Source organism: Oncorhynchus gorbuscha, unplaced genomic scaffold, assembly GCF_021184085.1.
Source record: "Oncorhynchus gorbuscha isolate QuinsamMale2020 ecotype Even-year unplaced genomic scaffold, OgorEven_v1.0 Un_scaffold_807, whole genome shotgun sequence".
Lineage (NCBI taxonomy): Eukaryota > Metazoa > Chordata > Actinopteri > Salmoniformes > Salmonidae > Oncorhynchus > Oncorhynchus gorbuscha.
The window spans coordinates 298,745-313,564 of NW_025745817.1; the positions used below are offsets into that span (position 1 = coordinate 298,745).

Here is a 14,820-nt window from a genome sequence, read left to right on the forward strand (position 1 = left end):
GTCTCAAGGATAATCAATGGAAACAGGATGCACCTGAGCTCAATTTTGAGACTCATAGCAAAGGGTCAGAATACTTATTTTTTGTAAACATTTCTAAAAACCCGTTTTCGCTTTGTCATTTTGGGTTATTGTGTGAAAAAGTGAAGGGGTGTGAATACTTTTCTGAATTCACTGTAGTCAATTTGGACTTTGCAGCTGATCTATCGAAGGGGAAACGGCTCTGTTTTGCCTCCAGGACAAGAATCATGACAAGCATCAACCTGCTATCTGAGGGTGGGAGGGGTCTGAAATATTGCCTAGCTGGCTAGCCCACCTTAACTCAAATGTTTTGAATGTGCTTAATAAGTTTGTATCAAATGTGTTCATATGTAGCAGTCTTAACCATTAGCACATCCTGTACTGGATCAATGTCATGGCTCTTCTATTTAGGGAGGGGGTATAGTTTTGCAGGCACAGTGCAGGGTAGTTTTGTTTTACAATCCCCAGTGTCGTTTGCCACGCTGAGAGCTCCAACTGAACAGAGAACCTGGCCGACAAGAAAAGGACGGAAGGAAAAATACATTTTCTACTCATAGAAATGGGGTCATTTAAAAAAGGCCTGACTGAGACTGAAAAGTGAGTTGGTTAGTACGAAAACAAGGCAGCGAGGATGATGTTCTGTTTCAGTTCAGAGGGATTGGAGAGTAGGAACAGTCTAGGGAACAGTCTGGGGAACAGTCTGGGGAACAGTCTAGGGAACAGTCTGGGGAACAGTCTGGGGCCAAAGGGAATCTTCCAGAACTGTTGTAAATGTGGACATGTCCATAACACGTGAACCAAGGTGCCTCTGTCCTGGTTGCATCCCCAGCAGTCAGGAGAGTCCAGTAGAACCTGTGGATGGTTGTCAACGGAGATAGCCTTGACCGCAGCTCTCTTGCAACGGTCTTAGTGTCTTATTGGACCTCAGTATGTTTTGCCATTCCTCATCTGTGAAACATATGTCCATATGACTCCCGAGTGGCACAGCGGTCTAAGGCACTGCATCTCAGTGCTTGAGGTGTCACTACAGACCCTGGTTCGATTCCAGGCTGTATCACAGCGGTCTAAGGCACTGCATCTCAGTGCTAGAGTTGTCACTACAGACCCTGGTTCGATTCCAGGCTGTATCACAGCGGTCTAAGGCACTGCATCTCAGTGCTAGAGTTGTCACTACAGACCCTGGTTCTAATCCAGGCTGTATCACATCCGGCTGTGATTGGGAGTCCCATAGGGCGGTGCACAATTGACCCAGCGTTGTCCGGGTTTGGCCGGGGTAGGCAGTCATTGTAAATAAGAATTTGTTCTTAACTGACTTGCCTAGTTAAAGAAACTTTATTTAATCTATTTTCCCATGCAATCTGATTGGAGACTTAAGGTTGAGTAGAGTATATTATAATATGAGACCTTGTCTCTTTTCCCATAGTGTTCAATGATCTTCATAGGGATATCTGATGAAATGGGTGGTCCAGGCCCCAGGGATATCTGATGAAATGGGTGGTCCAGGCCACAGGGATATCTGATGAAATGGGTGGTCCAGGCCCCAGGGATATCTGATGAAATGGGTGGTCCAGACCCCAGGGCATAACGTGTGCCTTAGCTGTAGGTGTTTCCAGAAGTACAGTGTCTCTGTGTGGACCGTAAACAGGATTGAAGTTTTATCTTAAATCAGCCAATTTCAAAAATTTCTGTGAAACAGTATTACTTGTAGATTTTGAAAGTAAAAATCTAAAATCAAGATGTCAATTGTTTGTCTACATGCAATGTAAAAAAAACAATGTAGATATTGGAGTAAACCTATGAGTTAGGGCCAACATCCCAAACCTATTTCTCCTCAGGAGACTGAAAAGATTTGGCATGGGTTCTCAGATCCTCAAAAGGTTTTACAGCTGCACCATCGAGAGCATCCTGACGGGTTGCATCACTGCCTGGTCTGGCAACTGCTCAGCCTCCGACTGCTAGGCACTACGGAGGGTAGTGCGTACGGCCCAGTACATCACCGGGGCCAAGCTTCTTGCCATCCAGGATCTCTATACCAGGCGGTGTCAGAGGAAGGGCCAGTACATCACCGGGACCAAGCTTCCTGCCATCCAGGACCTCTATACCAGGCGTGTCAGAGGAAGGGCCAGCACATCACCGGGACCAAGCTTCTTGCCATCCAGGATCTCTATACCAGGCGGTGTCAGAGGAAGGCCCTAAAAATTGTCAAAGACGCCAGCCACCCAAGTCATAGACTTTTCTCTGTTCTCTCTGCTACAGCACCGGCAACCGGTACCGTTTGTCCAAGAAGCTTCAAAACAGCTTCTACCCTCAAGCCACAAGACTCCTGAACAGCTAATCAAATGGCTACCCAGACTATTTGTACCCCCCCCCCCACACTGCTGCTACTCTCTGTTATTATTTATGCATAGCCACTTCAATATCTCTATCTGCATGTACATAATTACCTCAATTACCTCGCTCCCGTGGCCCCTGCACATTGACTCATTGACTGAACTAGTACCCCCTGTATATAGCCACGCTATTGTTATTTACTGCTGCTCTTTAATTATTTGTTTTTCTTAAAACTGCATTGTTGGTTAATAAGGGGCTTGTAAGTAAGCATTTCACTGTTAGGTCTACACCTGTTTCATTCAGCACGTGTGACTAATAAAGTTATATTTAATTTGAACATCAGCTTGCCAGCTGTTTGAATATGAAATCCTTTTGACAGAACAGTGTGTAGCACAGGAGGGTCTGAAATCTGAGTTTTGGGGGTTTACAAAAGGAGTTCCCCTGGGCTCAATGTTGGGTCCGATTCCTTTTTTACACTGTATATAAATATAGGGAAGACTGTTGACTGCAAATCTTCATCTGTATGCTGAAGACACCATGATGCTGTTCAAAATCAACTTTTTCCAATTGAAACTTGTGCTTTTAATGCAAGCAAGAGTAAATGTATGGTTTTCTCTTCTCTGAAAGTAGACAGGTGGAGTCACGTTCAGATTTAAGGCCAGCAAATTGATAGTGTTACCTGTAAGTAACTCGGGATTTGGTTAGATGAAAAGCTGAATTTTAAACGGCACATTTAATAACTTGACCAAGAAACTGAATTTGAAATTGGGTTTTTATTTTAGGAACAAATCTTGTTTTTCAATGTCAGTCAAAAAGGATCTTATTCAAAGCACTTTTTTAACTGTGCTGGATTATGGTGGTATTGTCTTCGTGCAGGCCTCAGCAAGTAGGCCTACTTTAACTCTGAATACAGTGCATTATGGTCAGGGACGGATTAATGCAGGGGTTTCCTGGGGCTGAAACCCCTGGGCCCAAGGTGGGGGCCCCAAGAGGCAGCAAAACAAAATCCAGTCTATATTATGTGCTGGCGCCTACGATTTCTTAATCTGGCCTTGATTATGGTGGTTTTAAGACTGGGTTTCACGAAGTCGATCCTGCCCCCTCTGCTTTAAGATGTATCACCAATGCAAGATCACGCACCCATCTCACCTTGAGTTGTATGCCTTGGTGTAATGGACTGTTCCATCCACCAGGAGGCTAAAGCGCTGGTAGCACTGATAGGACACATCCCTGTGTCTCTCTTTGTTCCTTACTGACCAGATCAGTCACTCATGCCCCGTTGACTTGCTAGTCGGAACTAGGAAACGGATTTATTTATGACTTAGTGATTCAATGAATGCGACAGACCCTGGTTCGATTCCAGGCTGTATCACAACCGGCCGTGATTGGGAGTCCCATAGGGCGGCGCACAATTAGCCCAGCATTGTCCGGGTTAGGGGTAGGCCGTCACTGTAAATAAGAATTTGTTCTTAACCAACAGACAAGGACAGGTCAGTTCTAGCCTGAGGAACAGACAAGGACAGGTCAGTTCTAGTCTGCTGTCCTTGTCTGTTCCTCAGCCTAGAACTGACCTGTCCTTGTCTGTTCCTCAGCCTAGAACTGACCTGTCCTTGTCTGTTCCTCAGCCTAGAACTGACCTGTCCTTGTCTGTTCCTCAGGCTAGAACTGACCTGTCCTTGTCTGTTCCTCAGCCTAGAACTGACCTGTCCTTGTCTGTTCCTCAGGTTAGAACTGACCTGTCCTTGTCTGTTCCTCAGGCTAGAACTGACCTGTCCTTGTCTGTTCCTCAGCCTAGAACTGACCTGTCCTTGTCTGTTCCTCAGCCTAGAACTGACCTGTCCTTGTCTGTTCCTCAGCCTAGAACTGACCTGTCCTTGTCTGTTCCTCAGGCTAGAACTGACCTGTCCTTGTCTGTTCCTCAGCCTAGAACTGACCTGTCCTTGTCTGTTCCTCAGGTTAGAACTGACCTGTCCTTGTCTGTTCCTCAGCCTAGAACCGACCTGTCCTTGTCTGTTCCTCAGCCTAGAACCGACCTGTCCTTGTCTGTTCCTCAGCCTAGAACCGACCTGTCCTTGTCTGTTCCTCAGCCTAGAACCGACCTGTCCTTGTCTGTTCCTCAGCCTAGAACCGACCTGTCCTTGTCTGTTCCTCAGCCTAGAACTGACCTGTCCTTGTCTGTTCCTCAGCCTAGAACTGACCTGTCCTTGTCTGTTCCTCAGCCTAGAACTGACCTGTCCTTGTCTGTTCCTCAGCCTAGAACTGACCTGTCCTTGTCTGTTCCTAGAACTGACCTGTCCTGGTCTGTTCCTCAGCCTAGAACTGACCTGTCCTTGTCTGTTCCTCAGCCTAGAACTGACCTGTCCTTCTGTTCCTCAGGCTAGAACTGACCTGTCCTTGTCTGTTGGTTAAGAACAAATTCTTATTTACAGTGACGGCCTACCCCTAACCCGGACAATGCTGGGCTAATTGTGCGCCGCCCTATGGGACTCCCAATCACGGCCGGTTGTGATACAGCCTGGAATCGAACCAGGGTCTGTAGTAAGACCTCTAACACTGAGATGCAGAGACCACTGCGCCACTCGGGAGCCCCTGGATACGTGTGCAACACAAGTTTATCATTCAACCTCTACTACCATTTCTGTCAAGCTGTCTTTGCATCCAGTTTGATGCATGTGTTAGATAAATTCACCGTGTGCACCACACAGAACGCACTGCAACTGCCTCTGCAACGCGATGCTGCAAGGCAAACGTTCCCATAGGAAAGGAAAGCACTTCTGGTGGACCAAAACGCAATGACGCTGTCGCTGGGATCAAGGAGTGTGTCGATCATAATCCAAAAAGGTCTATTCCTTTTTAGAGCACAGCAATGTTCTAGAATATCGGACCGTTGTCTTTCATACTTCTCGAATTCTCAGCCGTAGCTCGAGCAGTTTCTTGAGTTGGTCCTAATGGAGCTGCGTTTGGTTGGGAATTGTGGGTAGGTGACACGTTCACGCCTCGATCGCACCGACCACTGCTTTGCGTTTTGGTACACCAGAAGGACATTAATTTCCAATGGAACGCTGCGTTTACCTTGCAGTGCGTTCTGCGTGGTGCATACATTGGATTCGTCAAACTATGTGTAGATGGCTTGACAGAAATAGCAGTAGGTGAATGTTGAATTTATGTTGCCCGTATATCTAGATTATGTTGCGTTCTATTTTGCGCAATAACACTGTCGGTGTGATCAAGGCGTCAGTCTGTGTCCCCTCCCTCACGGATAGTTGTCTCAGAACTGCATAGCTACGTCAACAATGGGAAACCAGATTATTTTAACCTGCAAAGTTAATTATCCTAACCGGCTACGTAAACAGACCATCAGTCCCAATTTACCATCATGCTGCGTTCAAGACATCTGGGAACTTGGAAATCGCCAACCTCCAACTTTACATTTACATTTAAGTCATTTAGCAGACGCTCTTATCCAGAGCGACTTACAAATTGGTGCATTCACCTTATGACATCCAGTAGAACAGTCACTTTACAATAGTGCATCTAAATCTTAAAGGGGGGGGGGGGTGAGAAGGATTACTTATCCTATCCTAGGATACTTTACTAATTTTATCTCTGACGGGGAAAATGTGTTTTTAACAGTCGTCCAGCTCAAGTCAGAATCCCTCTGACCTGAAGGTAATTTGAAATCAGGATTTTACCTCAGTTTTTTCTGAATTCCCAGTTGTCCTGAAATAACAATTGTTTATTAAATTGACAAGATTTTGAGTGACTGCTTTAACAATGGAAATCCATGATGGAGTCCTCCATGATGGAAGGCAGGCTGGAGGAGGTGAGATCAGGTGGGACCGGTCTAGCCAAAGAGAGGACAGATACACTGTGAACAACAGGCCATTGAGATAGATACAAGACTCATTCTTGTGTCTGCCATTTCTTTTAGCTCTTATCTCCATTTTAAAGTAGTACATTTTTCTTCTTCATTGGATTAATTGCTCCCAACTCATATGAATCCCCACCCTACTTTAAAATGGTGAAACTGGATGCCCTTATAATAAAACGGTTTATTCTCATGAGTTCTCTTATCTCTATGACAACAGGCACAACTCAGATATAACAGGTGTGTAGTGCTGGAGGAGGTAGGTGCACTTCCTCATCTTTTTCAGTTTGATAATACACCGAAAATGTATTCAGATCTGAAATATATTCTATTTAATTTTCACAAAAATTCCATGAACAACGATTGAATGACCAACCAAATAAATACGTAGGCTACAGCAGCCTACAGCAGCCTACAACAGCCTACAGCAGCCTACAGCAGCCTACAGCAGCCTACAGGTCTTCTCTCTGGTGGTGGCGAGAAAGACGAGGAACGGCTCTGCGTCTCAACCAATAGCCAGTGTTGGCTAAATATCCCAAGCAGGGCTACAGAAACTTCCAGAGAGGGTCCGGCTCCTTGGGCTTTCCTGCGGCCACTCTGGGTTGGGTGTCCTCGGGAAGAATGGTATAACTGTAACCAAGTGGTGACATATCGTCTTGGGTTCCACTGTGCAAGAGAGGGGGTCGATGGAGTTTCATGGACATCAAAGCAGACACGAGAGGGGGTTGATGGAGTTTCATGGACATCAAAGCAGACACAAGAGAGGGGGTTGATGGAGTTTCACGGACATCAAAGCAGACACACCGAATCTAGTTGGGGTTTTTTAAACGTTCTGATTGGCCAAAGTTCTCAATCCTCCAAAATCAAATAAAATGTTATTGGTCAAATACACATGGTTAGCAGATGTTATTGGTCAAATACACATGGTTAGCAGATGTTATTGGTCAAATACACATAGTTAGCAGATGTTATTGGTCAAATACACATGGTTAGCAGATGTTATTGGTCAAATACACATGGTTAGCAGATGTTATTGGTCAAATACACATGGTTAGCAGATGTTATTGGTCAAATACACATGGTTAGCAGATGTTATTGGTCAAATACACATGGTTAGCAGATGTTATTGGTCAAATACACATGGTTAACAGATGTTATTGGTCAAATACACATGGTTAACAGATGTTATTGGTCAAATATACATGGTTAGCAGATGTTATTGGTCAAATACACATGGTTAGCAGATGTTATTGGTCAAATACACATGGTTAACAGATGTTATTGGTCAAATACACATGGTTAACAGATGTTATTGGTCAAATACACATGGTTAACAGATGTTATTGGTCAAATACACATGGTTAACAGATGTTATTGGTCAAATACACATGGTTAACAGATGTTATTGGTCAAATACACATGGTTAACAGATGTAATTGGTCAAATACACATGGTTAACAGATGTTATTGGTCAAATACACATGGTTAACAGATGTTATTGGTCAAATACACATGGTTAGCAGATGTTATTGGTCAAATACACATGGTTAGCAGATGTTATTGGTCAAATACACACGGTTAACAGATGTTATTGGTCAAATACACATGGTTAGCAGATGTTATTGGTCAAATACACATGGTTAGCAGATGTTATTGGTCAAATACACATGGTTAACAGATGTTATTGGTCAAATACACATGGTTAGCAGATGTTATTGGTCAAATACACATGGTTAGCAGATGTTATTGGTCAAATACACATGGTTAGCAGATGTTATTGGTCAAATACACATGGTTAGCAGATGTTATTGGTCAAATACACATGGTTAGCAGATGTTATTGGTCAAATACACATGGTTAGCAGATGTTATTGGTCAAATACACATGGTTAGCAGATGTTATTGGTCAAATACACATGGTTAGCAGATGTTATTGGTCAAATACACATAGTTAGCAGATGTTATTGGTCAAATACACATGGTTAGCAGATGTTATTGGTCAAATACACATGGTTAGCAGATGTTATTGCAAGTGTAGCGAAATGGGCCTTTGCATTGCACACATGTAGCCTGCATTTCTACCTTGGTATGTCAGGGTGGGGAAATGTGAATTGGGCCAAGTTTGAGGGTAATAATGCATTGAGGTTCTAGTTTAATGAGATGCGTGAATACAACCACACCAAAATATGGATTTTATGGCTGTTTTTAAAACGAATTTCCTGCAATTCTATGTAGTAATGATTTATGTTCACTACTTAATCAATTGATTTGATGATTACGTCTATGCAAATAAATTAGATTATAGTTAACCTCTGTGTTTTTCTTTTATTCAGTAATAGGGTATATTGTAACCATGTGTTCAAGCTAATCAAATAAAAATAGATTTCGCGCTGACCTTTTAGAACCACGAAGGGCGCTCCAAACCTTTAAAAAATAACCCTCAACATCTGTTGCCTTACGGCTGAATAGTCCTGCTCATCGCTTATTGATACAAATAAGAAGATTATCACTTCTCACAAAGATGCTCGTTTATTAAAGTTAGATCAAAGCGGGAATCAATGTCTTGTAAAATCACAATGATTAATTAGTAGCCTATTTTACTTGACAAAACCAAATATAATCGCGTAGTAGGGCAATAACATTACTGTTACACCAAACACACCACATTTCTATCGAGATTTTAGGATGGTGAAGCTGAAAAGTGGAATATTATATATATATATATATATTGCCCAAACTCAAAAGAGCCACTAGGCCGGATATATATGCTTCGATTGAAACTAGAATACAAGAAAGGCTAACACTTAGTTATCACCATCTGCTGTAGTTCGCTCACGAAACAGTCATTCAAGAAGGTAGAAATCCATATTCCCGTGAAACTAATTGAGATCAATCAAACGATTGGCATGCAGATGCCGTTTCACCGGTAAAATCTGAAGAATTACGAGCAACGATTGACAGTGATGACGGCCTATTCGTTTTAATTATAGGTATGTCTAACTTGGTGTTTGAGGGCATTAACAATAAAACATGTTCTTGAGACAATATGTGTGGGCCTAGTCAGACGTTGCTAATGGAGGATGCATTTTATGCGTATTCTATAACAGGGCTCACCATCCCTGCGTCTGGAGAGTTACCTTCCTGTAGGTTTTCATTACAACCCTAATCTAGCGCACCTGATTCTAATAATTTGCTGGTTTATAAGATTAATCAGGTTATTTTATTTATTTTTATTTAACCTTTATTTCACGAGGCGAGTCAGTTAAGAACAAATTCATTCACCCGGTCAAACCCTAACCAGGACGACGCTGGGCCAATTGCGCGCCGCCCTATGGGACACCCAATCATGGCCGGCTGTGATAAAGCCTGGAATCGAACCAAGGTCTGTAATGACCCCTGGAGCACCAGGCTAGTTACAACTGGGGTAGCAGTGAATCCTTAAAGCACGGTAGAGCACCAGGGTTGGAGAGCCCTGTAATGATAGGTTACATCTGTCGGTACAAACTTTGATTTAGGAAATGATGACGTCATTTACACATAAAAAAATTACACTAGATATAAATGTGGGTTTTTCTCGAAGTTGCCACGTGCGTTCACTCATATCAGTGCAATTGTAACAACCTAACCATTACAAACCTCTATTAGATCATATAAGCCTCACGTAGCAAATTAGCAATTACATATTTTGTTTACCAAATTCAACACTCATTGACCTCCAATACAAACATTTTCTTGGACAGATTTTGTGCGGAGTAAAACCTCTCGCTTCGCCTCTTCCTCTCTGCTTAAAAGCGCATTTGATTTAACCGACCTCGTAGGCAAATCATGAACGTGATTGGCCATTCATCGCCCTACACACTTGATTGACAGTTTAACCGACCAATGGTGAGCGGTTAAACTATCGCGGTGGTTGGAGGATTAGCGATGAGTCTACTTTGGACAAAAGAGAGATATATATATATGCAGCCTTCGCATTGTTCTAGGTGGTAACTTTGTCACTACTTTCAGCCAAGGAATGATCTATGTAACAACATTTGCTGGATACTTCTGTTCCGTTTTGTAGCTCCGTTATAAAGGTACCGTCATCTTTCGGCACTGTTGGAGCCACCGCAAGCAATCCTCGGTAGGTTAGTATTAACTGTCAAATTACTGGGATTTAAATCGCGATGGTAACGTGAATTTATGACACAACTAGTTCGATGTACAGGCAAATTATGCTGTCTGCACATACATTTGTAACTGCATTTTTGTCAATTCTGACCCTGGTTGCGTTATTGTAAAATTGGCAGAAAATAAATGCCAGAGCGTAGCTACTTATTTTGACCAGAGACGACATATTGCAAGCATTAGCAATCTAACGTTATCCAGTTGACACTGCTTGTCACTGGTGTGAAGGAGAGAATACACTTCCCCTTTTGTATTCTGACCAAAGTGCAGTCTCTTTTGTTTGCTGCCTTGTTTGCTTGTTGCCAAACATCAGTTAGCAAGTACTTGAACGTACAAGTTTTAGATATTGTTTAAATCTTACAAACACTGCTTTTAAGACTTTGGTTATGAGTAGAATGGCAATGGCTACAAAATAAACAAGTCATATTCCAAATTGGTCCATTTGCTTTGTTTTGAATAAACATTATATATTCATGTACTGTTAAAATCTCCACCCGACACAGCCAGAAGAGGACTGGCCACCCTTCATAGCCTGGTTCCTCTCTAGGTTTCTTCCTAGGTTTTGGTTTTTCTAGGGAGTTTTTCCTAGCCACCGTGCTTTTACACCTGCATTGCTTGCTGTTTGGTGTTTCATGCTGGGTTTCTGTGCAGCCCTTTGAGATATCGGCTGATGTAAAAATGGCTTTTTAAATAAAATTGATGTTCATTAAGCCTTGCCATTGTGCCTTTCTTTGCGTTCCTATAGTTTGACAGCCAGCCTATTGTCATCAGTTGACACTGACAGCGCACTTGTTAGCTAGCTAGGTGATGACTGTGATGACTTACTTATGTCGTTGTAGTTTGCACTGACCTCCTTTAACCCGTTTCTGCTGTCCTTTCCTGCCTGAAGCACATTGTTGACTTGGAAATGCTGAATAGAGAACTCTTTATCTCTTTTGGTTGAAAAAGTATCAATCACTGTTGATCATCTAAATTTAGCCTACTGACGTGCACCTGTTTACTGACTCCTTACTTCCTTCCTTCCATTTACTGACTCTCTCCTTACTTCCTTCCATTTACTGACTCTCTCCTTCCTTCCTTCCATTTACTGACTCTCTCCTTCCTTCCATTTACTGACTCTCTCCTTACTTCCTTCCATTTACTGACTCTCTCCTTCCTTCCTTCCATTTACTGACTCTCCTCCTTCCTTCCTTCCATTTACTGACTCTCTCCTTCCTTCCATTTACTGACTCTCTCCTTCCTTCCATTTACTCCTTCCTTCCTTCCATTTACTGACTCTCTCCATTTCCTTCCTTCCTTCCATTTACTGACTCTCTCCTTCCTTCCTTCCATCCTTCCTTCCTTCCATTTACTCTCTCCTTCCTTCCATTTTACTCTTCCTTCCTTCCATTTACTGACTCTCTTCCTTCCTTCCATTTACTGACTCTCTCCTTCCTTCCTTCCATTTACTGACTCTTCCTTCCATTTCCTTCCATTTACTGACTCCTTCCTTCCTTCCATTTACTGACTCTTCCATTTACTCCTTCCTTCCTTCCATTTACTGACTCTTCCTTCCTTCCATTTACTTCCTTCCTTCCTTCCATTTACTGACTCTCTCCTCCTTCCTTCCTTCCTTCCATTTACTGACTTCCTTCCTTCCCTTCTTTCCTTCCTTCCATTTACTGACTCTCTCCTTCCTTCCTTCCTTCCATTTACTGACTCATTTACTCCTTTCCTTCCTTCCATTTACTGACTCTCTCCTTCCTTCCTTCCATTTACCTTCCTTCCTTCCTTCCATTTACTGACTCTCTCCTTCCTTCCTTCCATTTACTGACTCTCTCCTTCCTTCCTTCCTTCCATTTACTTCCTTCCATTTACTGACTCTCCTTCCTTCCATTTTCCTTCCTTCCTTCCTTCCATTTACTGACTCTCTCCTTCCTTCCTTCCATTTACTGACTCTCTTCCTTCCTTCCATTTACTGACTCTCTCCTTCCTTCCTTCCATTTACTGACTCTCTCCTTCCTTCCTTCCATTTACTGACTCTTTCCTTCCTTCCATTTACTGACTCTCTCCTTCCTTCCATTTACTGACCTTCCATTTTCCTGACTCTCTCCTTCCTTCCTTCCATTTACTGACTCTCTCCTTCCTTCCATTTACTGACTCTCTCTCCTTCCTTCCTTCCATTTACTGACTCTCTCCTTCCTTCCTTCCATTTACTGACTCCTTCCTTCCTTCCATTTACTGACTCTCCTTCCTTCCTTCCTTCCATTTACTGACTCTCTCCTTCCTTCCTTCCTTCCATTTACTGACTCTCTCCTTCCTTCCTTCCATTTACTGACTCTCTCCTTCCTTCCTTCCATTTACTGACTCTCTCCTTCCTTCCTTCCATTTACTGACTCTTTCCTTCCTTCCATTTACTGACTTCCTTCCTTCCTTCCATTTACTGACCTTCCATTTCCTTCCTTCCTTCCTTCCATTTACTGACTCTTCCATTTCCTTCCTTCCTTCCATTTACTGACTCTCTCCTTCCTTCCTTCCATTTACTGACTCCTTCCTCCTTCCTTCCTTCCATTTACTGACTCTCTCCTTCCTTCCTTCCATTTACTGACTCTCTCCTTCCTTCCTTCCATTTACTGACTCTCTCCTTCCTTCCTTCCATTTACTGACTCTCTCCTTCCTTCCTTCCATTTACTGACTCTCTCCTTCCTTCCTTCCATTTACTTCCTGACCTCTCCTTCCTTCCTTCCATTTACTGACTCTCTCCTTCCTTCCTTCCATTTACTGACTCTCCTCCTTCCTTCCTTCCATTTACTGACTCTCTCCTTCCTTCCTTCCATTTCCATTTACTTCCTTCCTTCCTCTGCTTCCTTCCTTCCTTCCATTTACTGACTCTCTCCTTCCTTCCTTCCATTTACTGACTCTCTCCTTCCTTCCTTCCATTTACTGACTCTCCTTCCTTCCTTCCATTTACTGACTCGCTCCTTCCTTCCTTCCATTTACTGACTCGCTCCTTCCTTCCTTCCATTTACTGACTCGCTCCTTCCTTCCTTCCATTTACTGACTCGCCTTCCTTCCTTCCTTCCTTCCTTCCATTTACTGACTCGCTCCTTCCTTCCTTCCATTTACTGACTCGCTCCTTCCTTCCTTCCTTCCTTCCATTTACTGACTCGCTCCTTCCTTCCTTCCATTTACTGACTCTCTCCTTCCTTCCTTCCTTCCATTTACTGACTCCTTCCTTCCTTCCTTCCTTCCATTTACTGACTCTCTCCTTCCTTCCTTCCTTCCATTTACTGACTCTCTCCTTCCTTCCTTCCTTCCTTCCATTTCCTTCCTTCCTTCCTTCCTTCCTTCCTTCCTTCCTTCCTTCCTTCCTTCCTTCCTTCCTTCCTTCCTTCCATTTCCTTCCTTCCTTCCTTCCTTCCTTCCTTCCTTCCTTCCTTCCTTCCTTCCTTCCTTCCTTCCTTCCTTCCTTCCTTCCTTCCATTTACTGACTTCCTTCCTTCCATTTCCTGACTTCCTTCCTTCCTTCCTTCCTTCATTCCTTCCATTTACTGACTCTCTCCTTCCTTCCTTCCTTCCTTCCTTCCTTCCTTCCTTACTTCCTTCCTTCCTTCCTTCCTTCCTTCCTTCCTTCCATTTACTGACTCCTTCCTTCCTTCCTTCCATTTACTGACTCTCTTCCTTCCTTCCTTCCTTCCTTCCTTCCTTCCATTTACTGACTCTCTCCTTCCTTCCATTTACTGACTCAGTGAGAGACCTGTAAGAGAGGGAGAGAAGAGATCGGGGAGAGAAGAGTGACCAGTGGTGTGGGCAGAGATGGGAGAACCAGAGTCCCTTAAGTTTGTCTCTCTGGAGGAGGAGGTGGACTACTGGAAGGAACAGACAAGCAAGCACCAACAGAGGTACGTACACACACACACACAGAGAGAGAAAGGAGCAGTCTGCCAGGCTCCAGCAGAGGTACCCACAGGTATCTGCTTAAACCGTAGTGTCCTCTGTTACTCCACGACCACCGTCTTGACCCCTAACCTCTCACAGGGCTGAGGAGGTGCAGGAGGAGCTGCAGGAGTTCCAGCAGATGAGTCGTGACTACGAGGTGGAACTGGAGACTGAACTCAAGCAGTGTGAAACACACAACCGAGAACTCGTCACACAGAACAACCGGCTACACACGGAACTGGAGAACTACAAGGTATGACCTGTTGACTTGACTCTAGTTTAGAGCAGCGTTTTTCCAACCTCTACTCAGGGACCCCCAGCCCTTCCAACTATTACACAACTAGCACACCTGATTCAACTTATCAAGCCTTTCATTATAATAACATTATTATTATTATTTATTACATTTGTAAAGCTCTTCTCATTATACAGAATAATTTGCGGGTGCATAAAATGAACTAAACAAGTTGGGCTGACAGCCCGATCCCCTGAGGGACGGAGCTTGGTCCCGGGGCCGTG

The 14,820-nt window shown here is 43.5% G+C and overlaps 1 protein-coding gene across 2 annotated transcripts; it reads left to right on the forward strand.

Annotated features, from left to right (window-relative positions):
- Positions 1–10,141: 10,141 nt before the first annotated feature.
- On the forward strand, positions 10,142–14,593 carry LOC124020301 (nuclear distribution protein nudE homolog 1-like). 2 transcript variants are annotated; one of them, XM_046335649.1, is made up of 3 exons: positions 10,142–10,343; positions 14,112–14,264; positions 14,401–14,593. In XM_046335649.1, the coding sequence occupies exons 2-3, from the start codon at positions 14,179–14,181 to the stop codon at positions 14,558–14,560; spliced, it is 246 nt and encodes an 81-aa protein (XP_046191605.1). In that variant the 5' UTR covers positions 10,142–10,343; positions 14,112–14,178; the 3' UTR covers positions 14,561–14,593. The 2 variants fall into 2 exon arrangements, with proteins under 2 accessions (XP_046191605.1, XP_046191606.1); XM_046335650.1 differs by having other exon boundaries at positions 10,142–10,339.
- Positions 14,594–14,820: the final 227 nt, after the last annotated feature.